This window comes from Poecilia mexicana, unplaced genomic scaffold (assembly GCF_051168715.1).
Source record: "Poecilia mexicana isolate PSO_F unplaced genomic scaffold, ASM5116871v1 scaffold_11, whole genome shotgun sequence".
NCBI classification, from domain to species: Eukaryota; Metazoa; Chordata; class Actinopteri; order Cyprinodontiformes; family Poeciliidae; genus Poecilia; species Poecilia mexicana.
The window spans coordinates 24490653-24515634 of NW_028263380.1; the positions used below are offsets into that span (position 1 = coordinate 24490653).

The 24982-nt window shown below is 37.8% G+C and overlaps 2 protein-coding genes across 2 annotated transcripts; one reads left to right on the forward strand and one right to left on the reverse strand.

The window, feature by feature from the left end:
* Positions 1–1572: 1572 nt before the first annotated feature.
* Positions 1573–8012, forward strand: LOC148156565 (major histocompatibility complex class I-related protein 1-like). The gene is made up of 6 exons (XM_088010461.1): positions 1573–1668; positions 2234–2503; positions 2737–3012; positions 4287–4589; positions 4772–4885; positions 7166–8012. Exons 1-6 carry the CDS (start codon positions 1590–1592, stop codon positions 7174–7176), a joined length of 1053 nt encoding a protein of 350 aa, XP_087866587.1. The 5' UTR covers positions 1573–1589; the 3' UTR covers positions 7177–8012.
* Positions 8013–9431: 1419 nt separating this feature from the next.
* Positions 9432–13416, reverse strand: LOC106912683 (major histocompatibility complex class I-related protein 1-like). Its single transcript, XM_088010480.1, has 8 exons — positions 13196–13416; positions 12604–12692; positions 12410–12520; positions 12004–12267; positions 11629–11910; positions 10900–11229; positions 10461–10559; positions 9432–10179 (listed from the first exon to the last, which is right to left on the reverse strand). The coding sequence occupies exons 3-8, from the start codon at positions 12453–12455 to the stop codon at positions 10100–10102; spliced, it is 1101 nt and encodes a 366-aa protein (XP_087866606.1). The 5' UTR covers positions 12456–12520; positions 12604–12692; positions 13196–13416; the 3' UTR covers positions 9432–10099.
* Between the last annotated feature and the right edge of the window lie 11566 nt (positions 13417–24982).

A 24982-nucleotide genomic window follows, 5' to 3' on the forward strand; every position in this document is an offset into this window, starting at 1 on the left:
TCACAACTAGTGAGTGGAGTAGGGAGAAATGTTTATGCTTTGACTGAGCGGTCCTCTGATGTTCCCTAATTTGAGTTACAAACAAGAATTTCCTTTGTACTCAACGATACGTAACGGGTGAGTCTGCACAGTATCCTGAGCAAACCTGTAATATGTTTAATACTTGCAAATTTTGTTGTTATTCTGAGTACCATTCTGCTTTTGTAAATCATTTTAAACCTATAACTGATCTGATTAATCTCTATTTTTGAACGATTAAGACGAAAATCAAAATGACCAGATGCTGATAATTTTGCATGCAAAGTTGTCTTTTGAAATGATCGACAAAACTGAAACTAACTTAGCGGAGGCTAACTCGAGGTCGGTTCAAAGATCACGTCTTTTTTCCCTTCCTCCTTTACAACTTGCACTCTGGCCTCCAATTGCTTTGTGTTTACAATGAGCATTGTAGCAGCGGAAATTTGCAAGTATATCAAAAATATTTTATTTACTTGTATCAAAAGTATGATGTGAAAATAAGTGAAAGTGTGAAAATAATATTTTTCAAATTGTTATAAATATTAACTGCATCTTATATATGTAAATTGTATTTATCATCAATACATTTTTTGAGCTGCTGCTACCATAATAAGCATGAAGGGTTTCCAAATTGGCAACAATCAGCAAGCTGAAACTTATTCATGGGCCATATTTTTTTTCTTTGTTTTTGTGATGTTTCTTCCATTTTTACTTTTACCTGTTTAAAATAAACTAAGCATGCAATATTTTATTTTATTGAAACAAAGTAGTGTGATTTTTGTAGGGATCGGGAAAAAATTGTTACTACCACACATAGTGTTTTCCACATTTAACATTACAAGAAAGATATGCAGTTACTAACATTTTTGGGGTCACCCATATACCATTTGAAAACACTGTTTAGGCAAGTTTATTAAATTGATGCACCCAAAAATGCTTTTCTGTAAAAGTAACTGGAAGTTTCTCATCCTATGAAAGTAAAATAGAAACAGTTTCATGAAACAAAAATAATTTGAGTTACATTTAGCATTTTAAGAAGATTTTGATTTTGCAGTGTTCTAAAGTATTGTGAAGACATGTCCATCTGTGTTAACTGCATGTGCTGGGGTCACATTTGTATCATTCTTTCATTGCAATAACGGCTGCATAAAATCAATCCAAGGGCCACATATAGTCATTTTATGACAGTCACTTGGAATGAGCATGATGAAAGATTTATTGAAAAAATAGAAAACTTACCAAACAGAAACGGGGTGAGCAGGACCAGGCAACAACCAATAACAAACACAAAGATGAGAGGAGACAATATGTGCAAATAATAAAGCCAACAGCAGGACTAATCAGAGGCAAAAGGGAACAGCTGAGGGACAATGCAGGCAACAAATGAGATGATAAAAAAAACACATGTTTAGAATTTCTGTGACTTGGCTACATCTGAAACTGTAAACATGCAAGATTAATATCATTCTTGGTGAAAATATGACATTTACATATTTTTTTTCTTGGTGAAAATATGACATTTACATATTTTTTTTTCTTTTTCTTTTCCCAAATGCAGTAATACAAGAAAGATGTTCCTATCTAGTCCAGATAAAAAGAGGATAGGGATTCTTTTTAAGTTTCTTCTCATCTGTCAAATTGCATCCCCAGGTAAGATCAAATGTGTTTCTTTTTCTACAGCTAATACATAATTGTTGCTATGTCTGCTATTTACCCAAAAAATTAAATAAAAACACTATACCATGTGCTTTGGTGTACTGAGGGGGTAAATGAAGAACAACTAACTTTTAAATTCATCCTTTCTATAACACAAATGAATTGCTTGTTAAGGGACCTCTGCAGAGCTGCATAACATGCTGATGAAGGAATACAGGTTATTGATTCAAGTGTGTTAAAGATGAGATTCGTCTAGTAGTTGCAGGATATTAGCTCTCAAGGACTGGTGCTCAGCACCCCTAATGTTTGGTGGTATAGTGATGAGTACTTTTGGCTCACTGTGGGGGTGTTGTTTAATTAAAGATTGCTGGAGATCAGTATGTATGGAGTTCAAATGTTGTCCTGATGCATGAGTCTAATTGTACATTGTATTTATGAGTTTGCATGCAGTAATGTTTGTCTTCAGTGACAAAAAAAGAATGTGAATTTGCCTGGAGATTACGTTTATAGAGAATCTGCAAACAATTCAGTATAACTGAGAATTAACTTTTTCCCACAGAACCACACTCCCTAGTCTATACCCTCTCTGGTGCCATAGGACTCTCAGACCTTCCAGAGTTTTGGGCTTCTGGTGCAGTTGATGGAGTTGAAGTTGCTTACTGTGACAGCAACATAAAACACTTAAAAGTCAGAACAGCTTGGCTAAATAAACTATTAGAGGATGTTCCTGAGCACCTACAGTGGTTAAATAACCAGTGCACACATAACTGGCTTAACTTCCAAGCAATCATTGCAGATCTGACACAACAATTTAACCAGTCAGGGGTAAGTGACATATTTTATGAAATATCAAATTAAAGGTAGGTCACCATATGTGTCACTAAGCAGATTTTGAGTTTGGTTATGTTCTCATAAAAATGCAAGTATATCCTCCATCATAATCACAGTGACTTCTTATCATGTTTATGCTGACTGTTATGGATTTTCTGTTTTATGTTGTGTTTAATTGCACAGTTTGAGTTTTACATGTTTCATATATACTGTGTTTTTTCTTTTTCTCAGGTGTTCATGTTTTCCAAAGAGCAAATGGATGTTTTTGGGATGATGAAACCAAAGAATTTGATGCTTTTAATCAGTATGGCTACGATGGAGAAGACCTCATAAGTCTTGACCTGAAAACATTGACATGGATCACCCCAAGAAATCAGACTGTTATTACTAAAGACAACTGGAACAGTGATGGTCAAACTCTGCTTTGGAATGATGCATTGACAGTAGAATGCAAAAATTTTCTTCAGATGTATTTGAATTATACGAAAAATTTCTCCCAGCCATCAGGTACAATAACAGCTCATCATAATGCCTTTTTTAACAGAACACACTTTCTGTGCCTCACTAACATGTGAAGATGCCTCAGGATTGCCAAATACAATTATGCATTTTTTTACCCATTTTTCTGGGTATTAAATATAAGCTGTGGTGTATACATTCAATTGTTCACAGCACCAGGTTGAACAATGAAGCTTCAAAGTTCCCATTTTTAATTACATTTTCATCCAACAAACTATTTTAAATACAAATAAGAGTTTGAACAAAAAACAAATCATATTTCATTAATGTTTACATAGAAAAAAATAATCAATCTTCATCTGTAATATTTAGAAAACATTATATTAACCATACCTGTTCAGCTTGTTGCCTTCCTCAGACAACAAGGATGGCATCCTGTAATTGGTGGGTTGCTGGTTTGAACCCCTGCTACAACATTTTTAGTCTCCACACTGTTGCGTCCTTGGCAAGACGCTTCATCCACTTTACATCCTGGTTGGGCTGCCTCGCCTTTATCAGCCTGCCCCAGGATAATTGTAGCAAAAGTCTAGCTCACCACTGTTAGTGTGTTCATATTAATGCACAGTAAAAAATGCTGGGTTATTTTTATTACCCATCTGCTGGGTAGAAGCTGTTGGGTCATAGGTTGGGTTGGTTTGGCCAAATATTGGGTCAAAAATCATAACTCAAAAGTTGGGTCATAAATTTACCGGAAGTCTACAGCTCAGCAGTAAAGTGCTTTGTGCCCTCAAACTTGATAAAAAGCAATATAAGTACAGGCCATTTAACACTTAGTATATATTCAGGTAATTTCACAACAAACATTGTTTCAAAGCATTAAGACAAACCAATTAATTTTTGGTTTGCCTGGCACAACTTGAACTTGCACCAAAGAGATCTGTGGGAGCATAACAAGCTTATAAGTTATGTTATTGGCATTTGAAGCATGCAACAGTCAATCAGAGTAGTGAGTTAAGGTTGCAGACACAGAAAATGCCTTGTATAAATAAATGAAGATTAAAAAATGTACACAACTACAAGTTAATCAGGGAATTCCCTGCCTTCTTCTGTTCACTATATTGTCTTCAGAGTTTTTGCTTGGTTTTTTTTCAGTCAGCTCATTAAACACTGTTTCCACCACAGCAACCAGAATTTTACTGTTTAAGTACATAAAATATCAGTACTCTATACAGATCATCTTAAATTGTTAAACTTATATCTTAGCAATCTCCATGACTTCAGTTGCTTCTTGAATTGACATTGCCTTTGACTTGTGTCTTCAGTTCTTCCCTCAGTGTCTCTCCTCCAGAAGACTCCCTCCTCTGTGGTCACCTGCCACGCTACAGGTTTTAACCCTGAAAGAGCCACAATGTTCTGGAGGAAAGATGGAGAAGTGATCCAAGAAGGTGTAAATCAAGGAGAGATCCTCCCCAACAATGATGGGACATTTCAGATGAGTGTTGATCTCAACATTTCTTCAGTCAAAGCCGACAACTGGAAGAGCTATGATTGTGTCTTTGGGTTTCCCAGTTTTAAGGATAAAGTCATCACCAAACTGGATAGAGTAATGATCAAAACAAACCAAGGTAAGTCTCAGAAAGGAGAAAAGGCAGGTTGAAATAGCTTTCTGTCCAGCTCTAAGCATCTCACAATTATCCAGTATCTACTTCCATTCTTTATACTCATTTAAGAAGGGTTTCAGAGCTTTTATGAATCATTCACAACCAAAATCTGTTTCCTTATAAGAAATATTTTGCTTTGATTCCAGTTTCTAGCCTTAGAAAATATACTGGTGTGGCCATTGCTGCTGGAATTTTTCTGCTGCTTTTAGCAGTGCTGGTCAGTGCAGCTGTTTTTGTAACAAGGAGAAGGAACAGAAATGGTGAGTTTTTTCTTTTTACTTCTGAAATATCTGCAAAAAATTTTAAAAGTAAACTTTCAAGGCTGTTCTTCATATAAAACCTAACATAAATATTTCTATACATGTCAGAAATTAGATTTAAATAGATAATGAAAGTTTTTTTCTCCAAATCAAACTCAGTGCTTTGCATCCCATTTCATTTTCCTTTCCTGTTCAGTACTTCTGCATATCAGTTTCTCTAAGCAGCTACAATACCCTTCATTTTGGTACAAAGTAAAGATGTATTATCTTTACATCATTAGTAGAAGCCTTAAATAAATGAATTTTTTAGTACAGTATCATATTCTCTATATTTTTTATTTCTAACTCTGATTTCTGTACATTTGTTAAGTAGGGGGGGGGAGTGCCAAAAATAGATGTCTTCACACATAAAAACTCCATTCACTAATGATATTTCAATGGAATGACTTTTTTACTGATTAGTGCCAAGTCAGCAGTATTAAGAGGCGAGTGCGGCTCAATTGAAAGAAGAGTTTTGGATTCAGTTCCAGCTTTCTCCTGCCATGTTGATGTGCCATTCTTAAACTAACCTGAAGGACATATGACATTTGTAGGTCTGTAGCCATCTGTAGCAGAACCCTGGAAACACCAGTGTTCTATAATTCTGTGACTTTCCTTGCCATATCATCTTGTGGCTGATTTGCAGTTGTTCCTAATCATGTCCAATTTGTTTTAATAGCACTAACAGCTAACTGTTGAACATTTGTTTGTGAGGAAATTTCACAGCTAGGAATATTGCAAATTGCAAATGGATTTGCACATAACATAGTTTTGTCAGTTTGATAATATAGTTTCTCAGTTTTAAATCCAGTGTTTCAATAGAACAGTTACTCGTGACTTGAGCAGTCTCTTTCTAATATTTATTTTTGTGCTTTTGTAATTTCTTGGATGGCTATGTTTTCATTTTACTTGCGTAAAAATATGATGAAGTAATTCTACTTTTACACAAGTACAATATTTGGCTATATACCCACATCTTTCTGTCTGACTTGGTATGTTTGTTGAACCCACTGTCTTTGGAAGTGACCGTCTTCTAATTCAGTTTATGATATGAGTATACTAGTAAAGCAAAGCAATATGGTGCATCTCTAGAAATTGAATACTGAAGCCATTGCTCAGTACTGTACCACTCATTGTATGTCCCCGCAAGACAAGTGGGCTCTCCTTTGTCCAGTCTTCTTGTTGAGAAAATTTGATCAACTGCATTGAGAGACCAGTTGACCAGATCCATAAAAGGGTGTGCAAAGAAAGGCTCAAAAAATCAGCACAAAAGCAGAACAAGCAGGGCAAAGGTGCGCAGGAAGAGAGCAGAGAAAAAAGGGTCCACCTTCACCGAGAGCTAGAGAGAAAATATTTATTCGTCATTAGTTCCCAGCTAAGATTCAGTACCTTTCTCCGTCATCACCTTCTTTTATATATACTATTCTCTTCTCTGATTCTGAAAGCTTATTGTCTTTACTTAGTTCACTTGTAGGAGCCATTTACCTTGTTTTCCTGTGATTATTTCCACTATGGGGATTTTTCATTTTATGTATCAAGTGTGTTGGAACGGGAGATTATTTAAAGTCAAGTGTGATTCTGTTCAGGTGTTGTTCATTCGAAGGGACAAATGGTTTTCTACTGTTCTTGGCTTTAAGCTATGGCTGATTTTTTGGTTCTAAGATAAAATGGCAAGATAATAGACATTGTGAATGAAATAAACTACTTCATGATTGCAAGTCCAAATGAAGATTGGCATAAAGAATCTTGATTTAACAAATGCAAAACCAGAAACAGCAGCAACCTGTATCCTAAAATATAGAATTTTAGCCACTCCAACACTAACATAATTTTCTTTACCTTCACACATTCACAACATTCTTCACTTGTGACCCCTCCTATTGTGTTTTTCTAAAAGTCTACCTTTTTCAGTGCTCACTTTCTCTTTTTCCATTTCATCCATAATTTTTTTGTTACCCAACAGGCCACCTCACATTTGTGGGAATAACACCTTGATGGTCCTTAATACCTCAGCCACAATACTCTGTGGAATTACATGTCAAAAATGTAGCTCATTAGAAAGTTACACTGATGTAAAACAACATTTTAGAAAAATATCACACAGGCAGTGGTGGTAGTGTGAAGGTTTAGGGCTGCTTTGCTGCTTCAGGAAATTAATGATTTATTATAATTGATACAACCATGACTTCTGCTTTTACTTTTTCTATGCAGCTAATATATTTTCTCAATGCTGTTTTTCAGGCTTATTATAGAAAGCTGACCTGGAGAAGCATGGAAATGACAGAACTGGTCATGGCTTTACAGACGGACCTGATTCTGGTGGCGATACCAGGAAGAATCCAGAAGTGTTTTTTTTTTTCTTTTTTTTTTAGAATCTTTTGTATTTTGACGATTATATGGCCTTGTGTTATAATTATTGCTAATTTCTTGTTAGTTGTCTATTATCAGTTTGCTTGTCTGACATCTTATTTTGTTTTTATCAGTCTATTATTAACAGTTTCACCTGATTTCATCATGTACATTTGGGTGAGAAAATAAAAGAAAAAGTGAAGACAGTGGAGGAATTTAAATACCTCCATGTCTACCTGGGCTAGATTGGAGGTGCAACAGTGAAGCCATCTTTCAGAAGGGACATAGCCAACTGTCCTTCCGTTTGTTTTTGTTCCTTCAATACTTACAGCAAATGTTGAATAAATTATTTTATTTGTTGTGGAGAGTGCATTGTCTTCTGAGGTCTTCTGTTAGGGTAGCAATCTCAGAACGAGTACCTAAAAAAGCTCATCAAACAGAAAAAGAGTTCTGGTTCTGTTCAATGTGCTGCATTGGAATCTTTGAAGATGATTATGCCAAGAAGGATTCTTCATATGATGAATATTATTATGTACAATTCTGAGAATACTATCCATGAGATGTCATTGAACCAGTGAGGGCTTTCAGTCAGGGGCATTGTTAGGCCCACTGTAACACTGACTGATACAAGAGATCCTTCCTGCCCAGAACCATCATTATTTAGTGGATGACATGATTTATGTTAACATTTCATTTCCCTTTTGGATTAATAAAGAATTTTTGAATTTGAATTACACAACCAATTGTCGATTGTCCTTGTGTACTTGTGTCCTCATATTTTTGATGTCACAAATAATGTGATGTTTCTTTCTCTTAATATGTTGAACTGTCTCCACATGATTCAAATGTTTAGATGTTTAGCAGTAAAAAAAGGTGGAATCCCAGTGTCATCCCAGTATAATTCATCCAAGTAAAAGTTTCTTAAGCTGAGAATGTGTTAACCTTTCCAGACATCTTCTCTCCAGATTTAACAAAGTTGGCAATTGAGATTTAATTACTGAACAAAATGTCAATGATCCATTTTAATTGGTATTTAACCAAAGTATGAAATTATTTAAAGTTACTCCTACTTTCTTTGTGCTCATCATGGTGATGTAAAAATCAGTTAGTAAAATGCCAGAGTGGACATCTTGGCTTCCTTATTCTGAAATATCTCAAAATGAACTTTTCTGAGGTTTAACATCAAAGTCACCTGACATGGAATAGCCCACAACACCCATCTTTCTAATGACTCACTTTTGGTCTTCACTTCCCTGCAATAACAGAAACTAAATGCTATGCACACCTTCTAAAGTAGACAAATGCCAGATTAGCTTTTGTCTTCAATATTCTAATAATTGACACCACCTTCTTCTGCCCATAAATGAAAGAAAAGAAGCAGGTCAAGCAGGGTGTTTTCCGACGGTAAAAATGTGGTCATCACAGCCTCCCTCCTCTTCTTCTCTCTGGCTGTTGACCCCATCCAGATCCTTGACCTTCCACTGTCAGAAATGTAACATTGTGCTGTGCTTTGGCTATACACCCCATGTACCTGCCATTTGATGATTCGTGAGATGTATCTTCGAACTATTTTAGAAAATTGGTTGATCACTGGTTGAGCTAATGGTTTACACATTTGCTTATGTTGGAAAAACTCAGGATTCATCTGGGAATTCAGGACAGATTTAGAAGAAAATGTCTAGGAGATGTATAGAATGGTGCTTGACATATAACAAGCAATTTCCATGTTAAGACTCATGCATTAAATCACCTCTGGCTTAAATGTTGTGGAGATCAACACAATTCAAAAGACCGGTATAATACATTTTGATTAACATGAATAAATTGAAAATGTAAGAAAAAGCAGAGAAGTGTAAATCACTTGCATGACATACAACAGCATTTGAAACTTGTTGGAAGAAATAAGGAAATGTTTTTTGTTTTTTTTATGTGAAAAGTGACAATGATTTGACGACTGAACAAATAGTTTAGAGAATTTCAATTCTGTTCTGAGAAAGGCAGTAAAGCAACTGAGAAAAAGTGTAAAGCAAATTACTGATGTCTTTTGAACTTAAAATAATTAGTTATTTTGTACTTTGTTTAATCAAAAATAGTGCATGTTTAATTTATTGCTATACAGGTTTTTTTAAAAATCTAATCAAAAAAATCAAAATTAAAATTATGTACATCAATCAATCAAATTTTATTTATATAACACATTTCAGCAGCAAGGCATTTCAAAGTGATTTACATCATAACATGTTGGAACGTCTACATCCATCATTCCATCCATTATCCAACACGTTTAGACTAGTGAGATCACGAAGAGGGATGGTGTATATCTCCAGCAGGCAACAGGTGAGAGGCAGGGTACAACCTAGACAGGTCCATCGCAGTGCAACACATAAACAACCACACACACACACACACACACACACACACACACACACACATGCACGTACGCACGCACACATGCACGCGCACACATGTGCACACACACACACACACGCACGCAAACAAGCACACACAAAAACACACTAAGGAGAATTTAGAGAGACCAGTCAACCTAACAGTCATATTTTTGGATTGTGGGAGGAAGCCAGAGCAGCTGGGGAGAACCCGCCCATGCACAGGGAGGTTTTATATATTTAATAGGAAGAACATTTTTGTACAAGTACATTACAAAATATAATATCATTACAATATAAAATAAACTATTTCTTAAATTAGGCTGAGTTTAATGCAACTTTACAGACTGACAATAAAGGACTCAATGTGTTGAATGCAGACTTGGTTCATACAATCAAATTTATTGAACACAACATTCTCTTCTGGTTTTAACTTGTTTTAGCTGAGAGAGTCTAGATTTGACTTCAGTCTGGTTTCTTGATTGAGTCTCTCAGACAATTCAATGCTGTAGATGGGAGCTGTAAGGTAAAAAAAAATGCAATCTTCTGAATAATCTACAATATCATTTTTTATGTCAATAAGCAATAAACAATAAAGGGCAGGGAGTTTGTCAATAAATCAAACTGTGCAAGATTCATGACACGTTTAAGAAGTGCTAAAATGAGAATCAATAAACAAATCTGGGCAATGATAGATTTACACTGAAATTATTTTTGTGTTTGTATATGTCATAATTTGAATAAAACAAGTTTAGTTTTTGGTTCAGATTATGAGTCTTATTCAGCTCATCGTTCTTTACCTTTCCTGTTTTTGATGACTGCAAATCCAACAGCAGCAACAATGATGACAATAAAAACCACTGCAGCAGTGATCCCAACTATCAATCCAATGGGCTTTTCTGGACAGATTAAAGACAACAGATGCAGGTAAACATGTTAACTAAGAGATGCATAAACTGTAGATTATGATCTAATGAAAACTGTTAAGAAATCACTATATAATAATAGTAAGGAATAAGCTTGAAAGTCTGATACTGGATCTATAAAGTAATTGTAACTTCTTTTGAAGAGGTTCAATAATGCAGGAGAATAAGGACGAGGTCGCATCTGAATTCCAGATAAACCTTTTTTTCAGTGCAAGAGTTAAATCAGTTTTAAAAAGACTCAAAACAGCAACCTTTAAAAAACAGATGTGTTGTTTAAAAGTTTGTGTTGATTGAACTTAATTTTTTTTCTTACCCTCATCATTATGTTTCTGTCTCTTTCCCCAGTTGGTTTGGATCTTTTCTTTCTCCAGTCTGCTGACAACATCATCTCTGACATCCACCAGATGAAACACACACTCATATCTTTCCCAGTCTTCAGGGTTAACAGATGAAACATTGATGTCTGCTCTCATCTGGAAGGTGTTATCCTGGTTACAGAGGATCTCTGTTTTGTCCACACCGTCCTGAATCTCCTCTCCATCCTTTCTCCAGAACATCGCAGCTTTGTTGGGATAGAAACCAGTAGCAAAGCAGCTGACTGGAGAGTCAGGAGACGTCTGGAGGAGAAACACCGAGGGAAGAACTGAGGAGACAGATGGCAGATCTACAATTAAATACTTTTCTATTATGCAAAACAAAATTTTAAAAAAATGTAACGATCATGAAAAACTCTAAAAGCAGTTAGAGACACAAAAACAGCATCACTTTTTTCATAAAATATTTAGCTCTGACATAGAGGCACAAAAATTCACAAACGGTAAAATCATCAACAAAAAAACATGCCAAAGGGAACAAATGACACAAAAAAATCATGAATGCAACAATTAAAAAATAAATAAATCTTGTGGGGAATGAAGTTTAAGTTATATATTTCAACACACTGAATCTGTAAATGACACTAGAGATGTGATCACTTTTCTCCAGGTCTTAAGGTTTTCCTGTTCATGCTGATCTTTGATCACACCATGCTGCTCCGTCTCACCCGTGCTCTGCAGAGGGCCTTGGTTATTCCCCATATATTTCTTCAGCCAATCAGGACATATATGATTTAAGAAGTCCTTGTGCTTCAAATGATATGCAGATTCATCAGCTTCCCATTTTGGTTTGATGCTGACAGCCTGGGGAGTTTGAGGAATCCATGTCAACTTCTTTGGGTCAAATTTCATAAAGTCTGCTCCATTATATCCAAACTGTAAAAACGAGGTCGTTTCTTTTGTCTCTTCCTCCCATTCACAGCCAATAATAACCTGCAAAATGTGAACAGCTGAAGTAGAAAACAGAAACTGAGGTTATAAATCAAATTTAATATTGCTAAGCTGTTGCAGCTTAATTATGAATGTGAGTCTATTTTCTCTACCTTCACTTTGGTTCAGGTCCTTTAAAATTCCCATCTTAACCTCGAGATAATCAGACATTATTTCAAAACACTGTTCAATATACCAATCAGCAATCTGTGACTCAATGTTCATTAATTTCTGTCCATATTTTGGGTTTGCTCTAATATTTTTGTTGCTGTCGCAGTAACTCGTTGGCAGCTTGTCCACCTGGGTGGTGATTATAAAGTCTGGAAAATGTGGAAGTCCAGAGGAGGCAGTGACCAAAACCGTCAGCGAGTGTTTTTCTAGGAGAAAAGGTGAAATGTTCAGCAGGATGCAGACATGTTTGACTTCAGCAGGTTTTTGAATGGAGCAAATTATGAAAGTCAAAATAAACTACAAGAATAAAAATAGACACTTTAAAAAAAGGGAAAAGCAAAAGCTTACCTGGTGATGAAGAGGCACATAAAAGTAGCAAAAATAACATCTTCATGTTGTCAAAAGATACATTGAGATGTCAGGAGAGAAATCCTTTACTTTTCCTCAGAAACTGTTCATCTAAAAGAAAAAAAGGTTCTTTTGAGAAGATCTGCTTTTTAAAAAGGAAAATGTGCAACAACCAGCAAGTAGAGGGATGAAACCTGTTTATATGAGCTGACCAAGCTGATGAGCATCAGCGCCACATCTGGAGCGTCATTCGGATGATCCAGTCCTCTGTCTTTATGGCTTCCTAAAACAAAGAACAGCTGCTTCCTTGAAAGACAGCCTCTCACCACCAGGCACCGACAGAGCACCAGCTTCAGGCTCATCACCTTTCATTTTAGGACTCTGGCCTGCGATTCACAAAGCATTGGTTGTGACACCTGTTGTTTTAAAAACAAGCCTGTGTGTCACCATAGCAACCATTCTGATGAAATGAGGAAGTTATGGTTAAATACTAACCCTGAGTGAACCCCTGGCATACGTCCCTGACTGTTAAGCACATTTCATGTTTGGGAAATAATCTTCACAGCTGCACCAGATGTAACCAATGTAGAATCACTGAAATGTTTAATTTGCAGCATTTTGGTCATCTTCATAATCTTATAATCTCTGTCAGTTGAAGGTGGAGTTGGTAGACAAGTCCTTTTAAATGTAATGAGATTTCTGCCATATCAGTCGCAGTCATCACATAAAAAGTTTGTATTTAGAAAGAAATCTTTTAAACTACAGTATCTGCTCATCTCACCTTACCTACTATTGGCTGGGTCGGCTGTCTGTGGTGTTTTTGTTTCGTTAGGGATGTCAAGGATTTTAATGAAAGCTGAGGAGACAGGGACCAACTGGTGACAGAGAACAACAGAGGATCTGATAAAGAAACAGACGAACAAAGGAGTTTTTTGTGATGTGCATCAATTCTAGCACTGATTTAACAATATTCCTGCTGATACTATTTATTTACCTTTCATCTCCCATGTGGCTTATAGTTCACTGAGAAGCTGAATCCAGACACCTGATGAGCAAATCATTCATCATTTCTTTATGTGAGATACTATATGTAATTACATCAGGTATGTAGGGATTAACACATAACACTTATGAAGTGAAACCAGATTTTTGTCTTTGTTAAAATCTGTTTATCAAACCGCAGATCAGATCAAGTTTAGACTTGTTGAAACAGATTTGATTCAATGACGGTTTTGGTTCTGAGTGGTTGAAACTATTTACATGGAGGTGAATTTACACAATAACTTTGTCTAGAAAAAACACACTATAGACTTGAGGCTAAGAAACAACCTTTGGATTTGGGAAAGTTTTTTTTACGCCAGTTCCCATGTTACAGTAGAGGTATGAAGATCAGTTTCAGTTTCTTGAATGAAAGCAAATGATTTATGAATATACACAGCACATACCTTCAAGTTGAGCAATATTCTTCAAGAAATTAAGTTTGACATCAAAGTAATTTGGCAGAGTCTCGAAACACAATCCAATGAACAGGTTGAAGAGCTCTGTATCAACTCCAGGTGTCTTTTTGTCGAGTATTGAGCTGTGGGTCTTTCTGTTACTGTCACAGTAACCAACTCGAGTATCGTCAATTACTATAGTCGACAAAAAATCAGGGAAGTTCGGAAGTCCAGAAGAAGCGACACCCATAAACATCAGTTGGTATTTCACTGAGGAGAAAATATTAAATATTCAGCCAGAAAAGCTAAAAGCCTGATCAACGTCAAATAAAAACACGTTAAATCAATAACTGTATGAATTACCTGGTGACACACAGTGAAATAAAAGAAAAAGAAGGAGCAATTTCATGTCGCCTTTCAAACTTTACCTGTACAACATAAGCGTCAGCTTTCTTGTAAAGAAAGTAGTGAACAAGTTAATATGGCAAGCTACTTTAGTATTTAATCAACACCCACACTTGATTAAATGTGAGTGTTGATTAAGTTTTGACTAAATTATTAGTCAAAACTGAAATCAAATATATACTCAAGGGTATTGTTTTTATTAGTAGAAATAATAAATGGAGTCATCTTTAATGCAATTGTACCAATAAGAAAAAAATTACATTTAAAATCCGAGACATTTAAAACTGTTCTTGTCCTCAATTTCTTCAATTGAACACCAGAGGGCGCCATATATCCTTTTGTACAAGAAGAGCACCGGTCACTAGAGGCGCAGTACCTTAGCATCAGGCAAGCAAAGAGAAAAAGCTCTAAAGAAACCTGAGTGGACTGGTGTAAGACAGACTGACACAAACAAGTTTGTGAAATTCTTAAAAATAATAAACTGTACAGGTATTAATAGTAATGAAGTAATTAAAGTGAACTAACATATTATTCAGTCCTGTTGATTTATGTAGGATGCCAGTCAAGGAAAACATGGCACAACCACTTAAAGTATTACAACAAAACTAAGAAACACCTTCAGGATGGACAATCATTCATCTTAGTTATTCAGATTGAACAAAACTGAGACTATGAGAAGTGTACTGTTGATGATGTTTACACTTGAAAGATTTGTATTTATGTACCTCTGAAGACTTCAATAATGCTACATAAGATGTTTGTTTTACTTTTAGTTCTTTTTTGTATTAGCAATTGTGTTGTGTTGCCCAAATCACCTGCTTAATAGATAGTCAAGTTATATCTTCAAAACCATTTACAGTTTAAGGTAATGTTTCTCTTTAGAAATTATAAATGACATGCATACTGTCAAATATTAAATGAACAGATGCTAAATCTAAAATGAAAATAATCTGAAAATGCAGAATTGAGAAACTGAAACTTTGCTAAATGTAAAATAGTTTGAGGATGTCCTAACAGGACAAAAGTAAAAACATTTATTTAAAATTAATCCTCATTTCAAGAATGAAGATTTAGCAAATGCCTCCTTTCAGAATAGCTCAAGGTTGAAAGATAAGATGAAGAATATCTGTTAACATCAGTTGTCCAGTTTGGCCACAGATTCTCAGTTAGGTTGAAATACTTTTTTTTTTTTTTTTTTTTTTTTTTTTTTCTGGTTTGATATATTTATTGTTTTCAACAAATTAACAAAACTGCAGGACAGTTAACATACATTGACAAACGAATTGTCGAACAGTCAGCTATAACCAGTTTAGTGTGGGATGATGCTGGCAGCACTGGGATCTTCTATATCGTCTTAATCCGTTGATGAATCCAAGTAAGTTCCCTGCTGCAGACAAGTTCCAGATTACAACTGTCCAACTGTCATTTATATTACCAGAAAATAAACAGCGACGATTAACAGAAAGAAAAGGTGATACCCCAACCCAACCCACCCCAGAATATTGAGAGAAAAAAAAACAAAAAACGATGGGGGGAAGCAGAAGAAAGAGGGAGAAAAAAAAAATCATACACACACATATACATAATATATATATATAAAAAATAAAATAAAATAAAAAAATAAAAAAAATTTCAGCTCCACCACAAACTGTTGGGAATGAATGTATCAGGGTATATTAAGTCATTTGAGCGCCAACCTACAGCCATTCTGACAGGCAAGGAGGTAACAGGGCTACAGAGCTGGAGCAGGACTGCCACTACCTGAGACCCATACCCGTGAAATCACTCAGTTGTTCAAGGAATGGCCCCCACACCCTGACATATTTGGGTACATTATTATTGAGAGTATAGCGTATTTTTTCAAGATGTAAACAAGAAGCCATGTTATTTAGCCAACATTTAAAAGAGGGAGGCGAGGCAGATTTCCATTCTGTGAGAATGACTCGTTTAGCCACAACCATCCCAAAAGAGAGAGCCTGTTGCACAGGCAAGGGCAGAGCAGAGCAGGAGTCAGATACCCCAAACAAGGCAATAAGACAGTCTGAAGGTATCTGCTGTTTATAAGCAATTTGATAGAGACAAAATATGTCGGACCAAAACGTTGTTAAATAATGGCAGTACCAGAACTGATGTCCAAGGGTAGCCTTAGGGTGTCCACATCTGTCACAGGCACTTGAATGATTTGGAAATATTTTACTCAACCGCGCTTTAGAATAGTGCAGGCGATGTACAACTTTAAACTGGATTAGTTGTAATCTAGTATTAATGGAGCAGTTTCCAATTCCCATCAGCACGCGACCCCAAAGTGCAGTAGAAATTGTGACTCCCAGATCCTTGGACCAAGCATCTCTGATATGAATGGATGATGTGGACATAGAAAAAACATTCACAAATTGTGAGACAAGATGTCTGGAAGTAGGAGGTTTAACAAGAAGATCATAAAAAATATGCTGCACCGAACGCTGATTTAAACTCGAACTAAGTTGGTTTGCAAAACTCCTAACCTGCAAATAACGAAAAAAATTATTCGAGGACAGGTTCAATTTAGACTGTAGCTGAGGGTATGATAAAAACTGTTTATTGATAAAAAGGTCATTGAGAGAGGAGAGGCCCCTGCTCAACCAGCGCTGGAAGGCAGGATCCAAAAGACCTGGCTTAAAGCAGGGGTTATGACACAAAGGGGCATAAATAGACAAATTTGGAAGTTTTAAGACCCTCTTTATTTGTGACAGAATCTTCAATGAGTTCCTAAGTATGAAGTCGGCAGCGAGTCTCTTGAGAGGGATATCAGGTTTAGAAAATAACATCGCAGGCAAAGAAGCAGAAGTTTGTAGTAACAAGTTATGGGATTCAATCTGAGGCCAAGCAGGAAAAGAGGTAGAAGGTCTCCCCGCCACACCAGTGCCCGACGTCCAGAATGTCCAAGCCCTCGCATTGCAGGCCCAATAATAATGCTGAAAGACTGGGAGACCAAAGCCACCCTCCTCCCTAGCCTTCTGCAAATGTGCCTTAGAGATTCGGGAAGGCTTGTATCCCCAAACAAATGGCACAATAATTGAATCCAATGTTTTAAAGAAAGAGGAAGGGATAAAAATTGGGATGTTTTGGAAGAGATAAATGAACTTAGGAAGTACAACCATTTTGATAATATTAATACGACCAATTAATGAGAGTGGAAGTAACCGCCAGTGGTCAATCCATTTTTTTAGCTTAGAGAGTAAATCTAAATAATTTAATTGAAAAAGTAGCTTAGAGTTTACTGGAATATTGATACCAAGATACACAAAATAGTCATGGGCGATTTTAAATGGTAAGCTATTCAAGAAACCAGAGTCAAGTCCATCAGAGAGAGGCACAAAGGCAGACTTAGTCCAGTTGATTGTGAAACCAGAGAACTGCCCAAAACTCTGCAGTAAGTCAAGAAGCGGAGGAAGAGAGGCTTTAGCGTCACGTAATGTCAAGACTACATCATCCGCATATAAACCTATGACATGCTCTGATGCACCACATGTAATACCTGAGATAAGTTTATTAGACCTGATAGCAGCAGCCAAAGGTTCCAAAGCCAGAGCAAAAAGCATAGGAGACAGGCAGCAGCCCTGCCTTGTGCCACGTTTCAGTAGAAAGGGAGGTGATCTATCTCTATTGGTCAACACATGAGACCTGGGGTGAGTGTAAAGCATTTTTATGAGAGACAGAAACCTTGAGCCAAAGCCAAATCTCTCAAGAACAGCAAACATGTATCCCCACTCCACCTGATCAAATGCCTGCTGGGCGTCCAGAGATATGATTGCTGAATTGGTGAAAGCAGAAGAGTACATAATGTTAAGTAGTCGTCTTGTGTTGGAGAAAGAGAATCTTTCTGGAATGAATCCAGATTGATCTGGATGCACCAGAGCGCTGATGTGGGAAGACAATCGGTTAGCTAAAACCTTAGCAATAATTTTCTGATCAGAGTTAAGCAGGCTCAAGGGGCGATATGATGCCACATTAGTAGGATCTCTATCCTTTTTGAGTAAAAGACAAATATTGGCATCATATAGGGACTCAGGAAAATGCCCGAGCTCAATGGAAGACTTGACCATACGCAGAATAAGTGGCGACACCATATCGATATGGGACTTGTAAAACTCAATTCCGAAGCCGTCCGGGCCGCAAGCCTTTCCACTAGGAAAAGAGCGGATTGCTGCCTTTACCTCCTCCAGAGTTACATCACCATCTAGTTCCAGCCTGACGGCATCTGTAAGAGTTGGAATGTCCAATTGTTGAATAAAGTGTGTGATATCCTCTGTAGATGCAGTTGTATTAGATGCATAGAGTTTATTATAGTACTGAAAGAAAGTTTTATTTATTAGCCTATGATCTGTCAGAAGCTGACCTGAAGGAGAAACGATCTTATTGATAGCCCGCTCAGCCTGCATTCCCTTCAACTGCCTAGATAGTATTTTATCTGCTTTGTCTCCCAATTCAAAGTACCTCTGACGCAGCTTCTGAATATCTTTAATAACCCGCTCACCCAAAATGCAGTTATATTCATACTTTAACTTCACAATAGAAGAAAATATGTGGTCAGAGTTAGAGCTACGGAATGTGTCTTCCAGGGTGATTAATTGTTTCTCAATTTCAGCCAGACGAACACAATTGACTCTTTTAACATTGGATTGATATGATATAATATCACCTCTTATTACGACCTTCAAAGATTCCCAGAGAGTAGAATCAGAGACAGCACCATTATCATTGTAAGCCAAAAAGTCTGAGATCTTCTTAGAAACAAATTTGCAAAAGGAGCTGTCCAAGTATAAGGAGGGATTAAGTTTCCAATTGTATTGTGCTCTTTGAATATCAAAGTTAAATTCAACTGACAACGGTGCATGGTCAGAGATGAGAATAGAGTGATAGGTAGATTTAAGAACACGGGGTAATAAGTTTGAATCAACCAAAAAATAATCAATTCTTGTTGAGGATTTGTGAACCGAAGAAAAAAAGGAATATTGCCTCTCTATAGGATGCAGATGGCGCCAGACATCAATCAGATCCAAAGAAGTTGCTAACTTGGTTATAACTGAAGTGGACTGCAATGGTGGGGCGGGTTTAGGAGAGGACCTGTCAAGCACAGGGTCGAGGTAATTGTTAAAATCACCCCCAACAATGATCTTATAATCGCTGTGCTCCGCTACAAGATTAAATACTTTTTTGTAAAAGTCTGGACAGTCAAAATTAGGTGCATAGATGTTAAGAAGGGCCAGAGGGACAGAATTAAGGGTCCCAGTGATGAGAATGTATCTCCCGCCTGTATCAGCCATTTGAGACTCGAATACGAATGGTATGGTTTTACGGATGAGAATGGCAACCCCTCTCGCCCTGGAGGTGAAGTTGGATTGATACACCTGCGACACCCAGGAAGTCCTCAAGCGCCTCTGCTCTGTTGGTGAGATATGCGTTTCCTGTAAGAACACAACATCAGAAGACAGATACTTTAAGTGAGAGAAGACCTTGCCCCTCTTGAGAGCCCTGCCCATACCCCTACAGTTCCAGGTGGTGAAGGTAATAGGATTTATGGCTGGCTTGGAAGGAGCACCATCAGAAAACATTCAGAACGGTATATGAAAACAACATTGTCGGAGCTGAGTAAAGGGGAAAAAAAAAAAAAAAAAAAAAAAAAAAAGGTAAATAAAGAAAAACAAAAGGCACCCACCCACCCTACTCCCCACCCCCCACCCTTCACCCAAGAAACCAATTACCACCCCTGAACCACCCACCTCCCAATACCACACTGCAGTGGAGAAACAGACAGTGCTTTCCCTTAAACTAAGGGAGGCTGCTGGGAACTGACCAGAGCAACACACTATGGGAACTTCCATAACCACTCCGAAATGAGGAGCAAAACCCCGTGAATCTCCAGGATACAATAAACAGTATAAATGGGACACCTGAACAATTATAAGTTTCAGCGATCAGGTATAGAGACAGCAAAGAGATATGCATAACAGAAAATATTGAAGTTGAAAAGAAGTTAAGTACTTTATACCCGGCCTGACCGCTGACAATATAACATGTAGCCAATGTTTGGGTAGAGAATGAGAAAACAAAACAAAACAAACAAACAAAAAAAACACCACCAACTGTGCAATGCTTTAAGGTACAGAGTATTCCGTTGGCCGAGCGAGTAAGTCCAGTGAGCCTAGGTTCAGACATCTGCTGCGGCAGAGATGGAAACGGCGAAATGTTCAGCCTCTGCTGGGGAGAGAAAAGTCTTAACAATGTTGTTGCGTACAACCTGCAGCTTGGCTGGATAGCGCAGCGTGCACTTAGCGCCCGCCTCGGTTAGCTTCTTCCTCACGTCATTGAAGGCCATCCGTTGCGCCACAACGTCAGCTGTGTAGTCAGGAAAGATGGACACCCGGGCTCCGTTGTACATCAGGGGAGAATGCAGGCGGCTGAGTCGCAGAATGTTAGCCACGTCCCTATCGTTGTGAATCTTTGCGATGATAGCTCGTGGTCGCTCCTCGGGTTGTGGTTTCGGCCTAAGACTGCGGTGGGCACGGTCAATCTTGATGGGCTTGACAAAGTTATCCTTCCCGAGTACCTCCGGTAACAGCCGTGAAATAAAGTCAGTAGGGCGACCCTGTTCCTCGCCTTCTTTGATGCCGAGCACTCTTATGTTGCACCTGCGGGAACGACCTTCCAGATCACTTAGCTTTACCTTCAACAGGGCGTTAGCTTCCCGGAGCTCATCACAGGAGGCCTCGAGGGCCGAGATGCGGCCATCAGCAGACGACATGGCTTCATCGATGGTGACGACTCGGCTCTCCATCTCCCGATGTTGTTTTTGCACGGCAGCGAGAGAAGCTTCGATAGCGTTGAAACGACCCTCCATCGACTTCTTCAGGTCATCAATAAGATCGAAAAGTTTAGCGACTTGCAGACCCTGGGCTGTAACAGCAGCTAGAATAGCTTCGTTGCTAGCTCCGGAGCTCGGCTGAGCTGTCTCACGCTGTGCGCCGTCCTTCTTCCCCATTTTGAAAAATAAAAAGTAAAAGAAAAGTAAACCCACTCACTTGAAATAAAACAATATAGAAGAAGGTAGCAGGTGTGTTATATTAAAAACAAAATTTAAGGAGATATCACGGAGCCTCACAAAAAAGCGCCTACTCCATTGCAGCGCTCTAGCGCCCCCCAGGTTGAAATACTTTGACTGGACCATTCAACCCTAACCCTAAGCCATTCCATTGTAGTTCTGGTTGATATTTAGAGTCATTGTCCTGGTGGAAGACTAACCTTTGCCCCAGCCTAAACTATTCTGCAGCCTCTAACAAGTTTTCTTGCAACTCTGATGCATTTAGCTGCATTTTTAACTCTACAAATCTTCCCATAAAGTCAGTCAGGCATCCCCACACCATGCTGCTCCAACTGTTCCGCTTCACCCTGGGGATGGTCAATTCAGGTTGCACAGAGTCAGTTTTCTCCCACATGCAATATTTTGCATGTAGGGCTAAAACAAAAAAGTTAGTTTAGGTTTCAAATGACCAGAGTTTCTTCCACATGTTTGTTGTGTCCTAGACATAACTTGTAAAGTGCAAGCAGGATTTCTGAGGACTTCCTTTTGATAATGACTTTTGTTTCTTGTTGCTCCCATAATGATCAGCTAGTTGTAGTTATGTCATCACATTCTTTACCTGAAATGTGGATCTCCTACCTACTTCTGTAACACCAGGTAGCCATATCTTGGTAGGTTACTCTTCTCTGCAGAGCTTTACATCTGACCTGTCTGCTGTGGACATTGGATTCTTTATTCTGTTCTCTAAAGAACCTCTGAGGCCTTCACAGAAAGCTGGATTAAACTGAAATTTAGGAATATCACAGTAAAGGAGATTGAAAACAAATGAACATCACATTTTCAGATTTCTATTTGCATTGAATATTGAAAACCATTTTTCCTTTTCTTTCACTTCCAACATTATGTCAAAATGTACATATCACAATAGAAATAATTTAACTTTCTGGCTTATTTAGGCAAGAAAATATGTTAACCTTAAAAAATAACTATTAAGACCACAGTTTAGTTTAAACCTGATGCTAGTTTATTTAAACAACACATCCAATTATTTTGCTCTTATTCTATGAGGGATTCATTAGATAAATGTCTTGCTTCAACAAAATCTGCAGAATTGTATCTAAACTTAGCTGAACTTAATCCAAACACAGCAAAGCAATAAATGTTCTACTTTCTTTTATACACCCAGAAACAACATGCTCACAGGAAAGACAGATGTCAGACGCACTCCCAGACAGACAGACATTTGAATCAATCAATATCCTTGTCATTAAGTAAAGTCTCCTTCAAGTTCACACGTTCTCGGGGGCGTCTGCAGCCGGCTGCTCATTTTGTCCAGGGGAACTGCGCTGACCCCTGAGCCACAGCACGGGATTGTCCTGATGCAAATCAGGAGGGGGAACCAATTCATCGTCGCACAATTCGATTAGACATCTGCATATTGAGCATCTGCACACAACGAAAATCTGCCAATATCTGTCCCTCCATCCCCCCACTGGCCCCCAGTGGGGTAAGCACCCCATGACCCCGAGGGCAGGCCCCTGTCCCAGCTCCAACCCCACCGCCCTCTGTCTCCCCCTCTTGTCCCTTCCTGACCCTGTCAGGCCCGGCTACAATACCTGACCCCGCCCCAGAGACGAGACGATTGGAGTTCAAGGTAAATATCCTTTTCTCTGCAGCCGTCTGCCCGGGCCTGCGTGGCCCCTGTCCGGCCCTCGTCCAGTAATCACATGCACCGCTCTTTTTCCACACTTTTTCACCCAAACAGACAGATGCTGAAAATGTTTTTTTCACAACAACCTCCTTTAGGAGGACACATCTTAATGGCCTGCCTTCAAAATGAAGGTTTTCCTTTCTTTTGAGAGTTTCCATTGTAAGTAGCTCCCATTCAGAAATCCTAGCCACTCAGACTATTTCCCTCCTTTTTTCATCACTCTCATTGATTCATCTGGTTTCTTTTCAGCATTCAGAAGGGATGCAAGCAAGTCAAGAAGTTTAAAAATATGCTTAGTAGCACAAAATAAAACTGGAATAAGGTACAGTGAAACCAGAATTTCAGGGGGTTTTTATTACAAAAAGCTAAATGAGGTTTAAAAGCACTGGTTCTGTTTGTTTAAATCATATATGATTGTATTATTTAATTCTGTTGTTCTAAAATATATGGAGGGATGTAATGTTGTTGCATCTTCCTGACATGGATGAGCAACAGAAACTGAAAACTCATGCAAACACCTCTGTGTGATTTCTGATGAAGGAACTTAACACAGACAGTGATGCATCTCCTATAATCTACCTGAGATGGTCAAAGTTTTGTAGGCGCTTCAGGAATCACCCAGCAACCAAATCAGTCTCTGCTGGTTTGAAAGAGAACTTCTTCACTGAGTCAAATTAGCAATCAGCATGGAGAGAGAGAGAACAAGTCAGTGTGACTTTTATACCTGTTAAATAACATCCAGTCTGGTTATTTTGTGAGCTCAGAATAAAAACAGTGATACTCAATATTTGTACAATCATCTGAACCAGGGGAAGCTGCTTGTTTCAACAAATGTCCTTGAAAATGTGTAAGAAAATTAGGTAACATAGTTTATTGTTTACCAGGTTGTCTTTTTTACCAATAAGAGACAAAAGCACCGAAAAGCAATAGAATGGATAACAGAGCAAGTTAGATTCCTACTGCTGAAAAAAATTGATCAAGTCATATTTTGTCAAAATCTTAAGCATAGATAAATCAAACAAGTTGTCACAAAATGAAACTGATTTAAGAATTTAAGTAAATACACAATCTGTAAATAATAAAGTGTCAAAAATCAAATTAGTTTTGGAAGCAGCAGAAGTCCAGTTGCACATAGTTATGAAGACAACTCTGGTTTCCTGTGTGGAGGAGGGAGAGCATTTTATTAATTATGATGAGGAACTTCAACAGAAATCCTCTCTGTCTAGAAAACACTTAACTGAACATTGTTCAGTTTTATAAAATATACATGGATTTCTTTCATACTATGTCTGAAATCAAATTTTAACTATTTGGCTACTTTTTCAAGAGTCACAAGGAGAAAACCAGGAACTGAACTCATTACTGCCACGTGTAAAAGCAAACCTTAACACACAAAGCACTTTGGAGGCAAATGCCAGCTTGGTAATGCCTTCATAAAAACCTTCACACAAGTGTTTGTTTCCAGGAAAAGGCTGAAAGGGGGGATTGCAGCAGCATAATAAAATAAACTTGAACGGGTTAGCTTGGGTGATTTTACCAACAATGTAATGTCCAACTGAAATCTACAGCAAGCTGGCAAAACCACTTCCTAAACTGTACATTCATTAAAAGCAAAGCAAAGACACTGACAGTTTAGGAAAACACATCACAAGTTCATTTGAAGGTAAGCAAATTGTTTTTATTAGTTAATGTTTTACTTTGTTACTGGTGTTTAATGATTTATTAGATTTGTCTCCATGTTAAAACATTTTATACACCAATGTTCTACGATTGGACATCAAGACATAAATCCCAAACTTTCGGCCTGCCGGTGCAAACGTGTTCAACACCTTCTCTAAAACATGCAAAAAAAATATTTAATGCTTTGCTGCTAATATGTGCTTTTGATGAGTTTGTACCTAGTCTTCCTTTTTCTTGGCAGGAAGTGAGTGTCAGGAGCTGTTGGTCATAAAACTGGTTTT

Excerpts from the sequence above, each read along its gene's own strand:
- LOC106912683 (XM_088010480.1), bottom strand. The coding sequence starts at position 12,455 with ATGAAGATGTTATTTTTGCTACTTTTATGTGCCTCTTCATCACCAG. Across the intron at positions 11,911-12,003 it reads GGACCTGAACCAAAGTGAAG|CTGTTCACATTTTGCAGGTT; the intron begins GTAGAGAAAATA and ends TTTCTACTTCAG. Across the intron at positions 10,560-10,899 it reads ACAGAAACATAATGATGAGG|AAAAGCCCATTGGATTGATA; the intron begins GTAAGAAAAAAA and ends TAATCTGTCCAG.
- LOC148156565 (XM_088010461.1), top strand. The coding sequence starts at position 1,590 with ATGTTCCTATCTAGTCCAGATAAAAAGAGGATAGGGATTCTTTTTAAG. Across the intron at positions 2,504-2,736 it reads ATTTAACCAGTCAGGGGTAA|GTGTTCATGTTTTCCAAAGA; the intron begins GTGACATATTTT and ends TCTTTTTCTCAG. Across the intron at positions 3,013-4,286 it reads AAATTTCTCCCAGCCATCAG|TTCTTCCCTCAGTGTCTCTC; the intron begins GTACAATAACAG and ends TTGTGTCTTCAG.